The following is a 5845-nucleotide window of genomic DNA, read 5'->3' on the forward strand; positions in this document are numbered from 1 at the left end:
ACAGTCCTGTGCTGGGCTCTGGGGACTGGAGAATGTATATGCATCCGCCCAATTCAAGGATTCAGTGGCTTGGCCCTAGCATCAACTCAGGATTCAGTGAACAGGTAACAATTAATAAACTGGGAGAAATATAATCTATCTAACCCTGATCTGAAGAAAATCTGGTGGCTAATTGGAACTCTTAATTCACAGAGATCCTGCCAGATGCAGAAGAATAATTCACTGATGAATCAACAAAGACACACTTAGTTACTGCTTTACAATCCATCTTCACACACACACAGTGGTAGATAGATTTGTAGTGTTTAGTGGGAAGAATTCAGTGGGCAGAGCACAGAGAATACATTTCAAAGCACCAGCCAAAATTTGTACTTTTGCCAATAGTATAGATTTTCCCAGGTAGAAAACTACAGATGGACAAACAAACAATATTCTTCTTTAGGATTTCTAACTTTGAAAGTAAGCTGTAGCTTTTGACTTTTCAGTATAGAACCTTGTTAAGATGATCACGGTAAGACACACTGTTTGATAAGACAGCTGGAAACTAGCTGCTGAACCAACCAATCTGAACCCGAGACTGCTAATGTAAACAACAACATAGCCACCATCACAGTTGAGCTGGCAAACTTAAAAGCTTCATTTTTCTGTTGTAGGAACAACCACTGCTGTCCAGACACAGTTCCCCTGCTGCAAGTGGGCTCTTTTCTTCTCTTGGTAAAGGTCATATTGGTGGGATGTGGCTAGAGCTTACCTTGGTCCATTTGCCCATTCTCCAGATTATCAAAAGCTTTCTTCAAAACTGGTTACACATTTTCCGGACTCAATATTGCCATTCCAGTCTTATTAGCTGACACTAGTTGCATGATAGTGAGCAGAAGCCTTAGGCTCCATGACCTTGCCTACAATTTTTGCAGTAGTTCAGGGCATTTCACATTCTGAAAATGCTTCACCTTCTATTTTAAATTAATGGGAAATAGTCAAACTCTTTCATGAATATTTTATAAATCCTAATATCTTCAGAAATTTGGTATTCTTGCATTTGGATGAAATTTTAATTCTACCACCCTCAACTCTTTCTAGTCCACACATTTTAGATTGCAATTTGGTTACTGAATATGACCACACCAAGTAAGGGGCTTTTACCTCTTAGATACATCCTGTGTGAAAGTTAGAATGGGCACAAGTTATGTGGTGTGTATAAACCTACTTTAAACATTTGTGATGTCACTATTCCTTCTGGACAAAGCTCTGATTCTAAGAAGTAAATTAATTACAAGACAATAGAGTTATTTGTATGTGGAAGAGAATCAGTTATTTGGGGGTGGGTGGGTGAGGAAGAGACAGGAAAATATCCAGCAAATGAGAATGGAATGTTTTAGGCCTCTGGAAGCATTATATAAGAAGAAAATAATGCTTTGTCTCCTGTACCAACTTCCAATTACTGTCTTGAGTGACTAGTCCTTGGGCTATGAAAAGAGCTAGTTTGTGGTGAAGAGTAAAGATCATAACTGAATAGTTTGAAATCCATGAGAGTTTTGTTGTTACAGAAAGTAGATATTGCTTAAAGTCAACATGTATTTTTCATTCAGTAAATACTAAAATGCATCCTGTGGCATGTTCTGTGTTTACTGTGCTGGTACCCAGGTTAGACAATGAAAGGGGGATAGACAGAAAATATCTGGAGGAGGTGGTTTCTGTGCTGAGACTGGGAAAGTCTAAGTAGGTAGAAGGAGGATATCCTAAGCCCAAGGATGAGCTGGAACAAAAGTTGTGAGGTTGGAGTTAACATGGTTGACAAGCATTTGCCTGGATGTATCTACAAATACAGTGAAACATAAAGATATGCCAAGGTAGTCAGATGCCAGATCTATAAAAAATGACTAAACTATGTTCAGTTTGTGGGCTTAGATTTGGAAAAGCATTAAGTGCCACCCTGAGGACGTAAGCTTGCCTTTGGCTGCAACATAAAAGCAACATAAAGTATTCACCAGAAAATATAGTGTAGAATCTTGAGAGGAGGAAATGAAGGCACCAAATGGAATGCTTTGGGAATAGCACAATGAAGACCATAGATAAAATTACTTCTTAAATTCTAACACATGTTGAATTGCCATTCTAGACTACATCATGTGACCTTTATGATACCAGGGATGACACAATAGAGACCATGATCCCTGGGCCAGTTCCTGCATTTATCTCCTGTTCCAACCTATCCTAATAACACTTTTAATACTTTTCAGGATGAACCAGAAGCCAATTAGTAATTTTCTCTCTCTACATGTTTTTATCTTTTCCAAAATTCTACCATTTTCTCTTCTTCCTTACAAGAAATTATTCAAATTTACTCCCATATTTTTCCATCAAATGATTATATCAATCAAATATCTCTTTTTTTTAATGTTAACTTAGTCTCCCATTTTACTTTTAACTGTATTTAAAAAAATATGAGGAAAATACAGGTACACATGTATGTTTATTATTCAATTAAAAAAAAATTGCAGATATATGTCGACATTTGCCAACAGCAATTATAATCTTAGTTATCCTGCACACTCTGGTAGTCCTCTGGCAGATCAGTTATAATTAGGATGACGTTCATAAACTGCAGTTGGCTGATGAGTTGGCCATGAAAGACAGGTAGCTGATGTATCAGCTAACACTGGCACTGGAAACCGTGGGTTGCTCTCAGCTTGAAGTTTAGAAAAAGGACCTTCATTGGCCGATATGTTGTGATATATATTTGGAAAAGTAGAAGACTCTACCATCAGTCCAAGATAATTGCTCTGTATGGGAGATAAGTTGCTATACTGAGAATTTGAAGTTGTAGTTGTAATGAAATTCACAACACGGCCATTTTCTTCAGTGTAGCTGCTTTGTGAGTGCATCTGGAAAGTGGTCAACTGATTTAAAATAGTGCGTTGATCCACTGCAATTTGTTCTGGTGGTCTAACTGACATTGATGATGCAGGATGAAAATCACCTCTCATCGGGGTACTTGCATCACCAATTATGTGGCTAGTACAGGGCTTTCTTTTTAGAGGCATTTTTAAATTTGCAGAAGGTAAAAATGCACTTTCTCCTCTAGTGTCAGCCACAAATCCAGAATTATGATTATCCAAATTACCCCCTGCTTTAAATTGCTTCTTCTTGAAATCTTGAGCCAATGAAGATACCAGAGAAGCATTTTTAACCCCAACTCTTCTTTTTATTCTCACTAAAAGCTGGGGACAGCCTCGTTTAAAATTTGGATTATGATAGAACTGCAGCTATAAACAAAGGAGAAATATTTTAGTATTATTAAAACTAAAATACAAGACTACAATAAGCCTAATGTATAAAACCTCAGATTTCATGCTTACTATACTAAGATAATATCATCAAAATATTAACATTGCTGAAAATTTTTTGAAATTCCTTTTTTGGAAAATACATATTAAAATAGTATAGTCATCAAATTTAAAACTTTAGCATTTGCAGTAACGGTGAATGCCCCTTTCTAAAAGCAGCTTTAATACCTTTATTTAGATTTTGGATAAGATTCATAGTTGCCAGCAAAGTTTCTCATAATCTTGAATACTTAACGCTCTGTCCTCATTTTTTAGAAAAAATAAAGAATTTTAGCCTTAGTAGTTTTATACAATTTTCAAAATCTAGCTTTGTATTTATATTACCATCGATTTATGTACAAAAAAAATTATATATAAGTTATCAAGAGGTGACTAAAATTTCTGAATACCTTGCTTAAAACAGAGACTTCTTTTTCTTCTGCCAGAAAGTCAGCTAGACAAGCAGATCTTTGAAAATTCTGCCGCAATTTTCTAAACCCGTAAACGTTAAGCTGTCTAACTAAACTTTTCATACTTCCAGTTTCAAATATTCTGAAAGGGGACTTTCTTTCCAAAACTTCCTTCTTAAAGACATCTTCATCGATCACTATGGAAGTTCCATTATCATCCCACCAGATGGAATGAAATTGGTCACTCCCAACCATTTTCCAGAGTTTTCTTGGAAATGTCAGAGAACGAAAATCATTATCTTCATCTGGTTCAGAGACACAATGTTTGTAACATGGTCTTTTTATCAAGGATTCTTCACACAAAGTCTGAAAAGCATTTTCTTCAATCATAGACCTCAAGTCCAAGTCCCCAGAGAATGTTTGATCACATAATAGAGATCTACTGGACTTTCCTGAACCACTTGGTCCATCTTTAGGAGATACATTTTGAATTTCTGAAGAAACATGTGCCATTTCAAATAACTTTTTCTACAGCTCCTTTTCTAATCTGCATGATTTTGAGCACTGCAGCTTCAAATACTGCTTTGGCAGGCCTGCACACATAAACTGCTAGGCCATCATAGTGGATCTCAACCTGAGTAGCTGTGACATCATAAAATGACTGGTCTCCTAGCAACCCAAGTGTAACATTCAGCCAGTGTTTACTTCTCATTCATCCAGTTAAAATGAAACCTATAGGATGTTTATTTTTACAGAGTGAACTGCAAATTTTATTCCCACAAAATCTTTTTAAATAAATTAAATTTGGTGTCTATGAAATAAAACCAATCTCCTCCATTTTGTACACAAATTTATACCAGATTGGTGAACAGAGTGTATATAATGCACTAAATAAATAAAGTAATTTTACAGTTTTGGGATTTAAATTGAAATTTGTGTAAAACCTGTACAAAATGTATAACTATTTCATTATCATTTGTAAATAAAATGAAACATAATTTCATTTCGATATGGAAGTAGTTATTTATCTGTGTGCTTTACATTAAGTAGCTCTATATTCAAAAAATTATCAAAATAAATATCAGTTTATTTTTTATGTTTATAAATAAAGATTAAATATATATGAAATATAATTAGATTAAAATAATCAATCAAATTTAGGAAATCCCTAAGGGAAACTTTTTTTAAATTGTAAATCAGCATTATAAGTAGAACAAATGCAATTTAATATTATAATCTAAAATTACAAAAGAGAAAATCTTATTTAATACTTACAAATGTTTATTTTTGCCATTCTTTCATTCAGAAGTTTTTCAGTCCCTACAAGGAATAAATTTTCTAGTCATCTTCATAATCCACACTTTTGTGGTTCCTGTTAAGTTTTCCAAAATGATGTTGATAAATAAACTTATGCACAAGATCCTGGGTTCCATAACCAGTGTCTCCATTAAGGGGCAAACAAACAAACAAAGAAACAAATAACAGTAAATATGTTTTGGTGTGGAAAAGACCAGCTAAATACATTTTAGGAAGCAGTTTGTTTCTCAGTCCTGAAACAGTTGGCATTGTTAGTGTAATATGGCATTTTAAGGTAAGTATTTTGTGCTCTAATTGTAAATAATAGCTATGTTCTTTATCAGTAATCTGTAGTAAATCCAGTTCTACCAAAATTTATATTCTTTATTTAGAAATAAATTCTATTAAACATAAGCCAAATTCAAAATGAGACATAAAATTTTTAAATACATAAATGTACACTCAAGCTACAATGTAATTTTTTCCTTCAGTATATGTATATTCCATTCTAACTAAATATTAGCAACCTTGATCCATGGCATATTATAAGTATTATAAACTATAGTTAAGTGGGATTTAGTCCTGATTCATAAATATTATTTAACATATGCAAATCAATAAATATGATACCATCCCTATCCCTTAAAAAACAAAGAATAAAAAATAATAATCTCAATAGATGTAGAATAATTATTGACAGAACATAAATTAACTTTTCCATGAAAAAATTCGTAACAAATTCACTCTAGGTAGGATGTAACTAAACATAATAAAAGCCATATATGAAAAAAACCATGACTAACATCAAGCTCA

General features: G+C 33.8%; 1 protein-coding gene across 1 annotated transcript; it reads right to left on the minus strand.

Annotated features, from left to right (window-relative positions):
- Positions 1-2573: 2573 nt before the first annotated feature.
- On the minus strand, positions 2574-4249 carry LOC135320415 (heat shock transcription factor, Y-linked-like). The gene is made up of 2 exons (XM_064483532.1): positions 3737-4249; positions 2574-3266 (listed from the first exon to the last, which is right to left on the minus strand). Exons 1-2 carry the CDS (start codon positions 4247-4249, stop codon positions 2574-2576), a joined length of 1206 nt encoding a protein of 401 aa, XP_064339602.1.
- Between the last annotated feature and the right edge of the window lie 1596 nt (positions 4250-5845).

The sequence above is a fragment of the Camelus dromedarius genome, chromosome Y (genome assembly GCF_036321535.1).
Source record: "Camelus dromedarius isolate mCamDro1 chromosome Y, mCamDro1.pat, whole genome shotgun sequence".
Lineage (NCBI taxonomy): Eukaryota > Metazoa > Chordata > Mammalia > Artiodactyla > Camelidae > Camelus > Camelus dromedarius.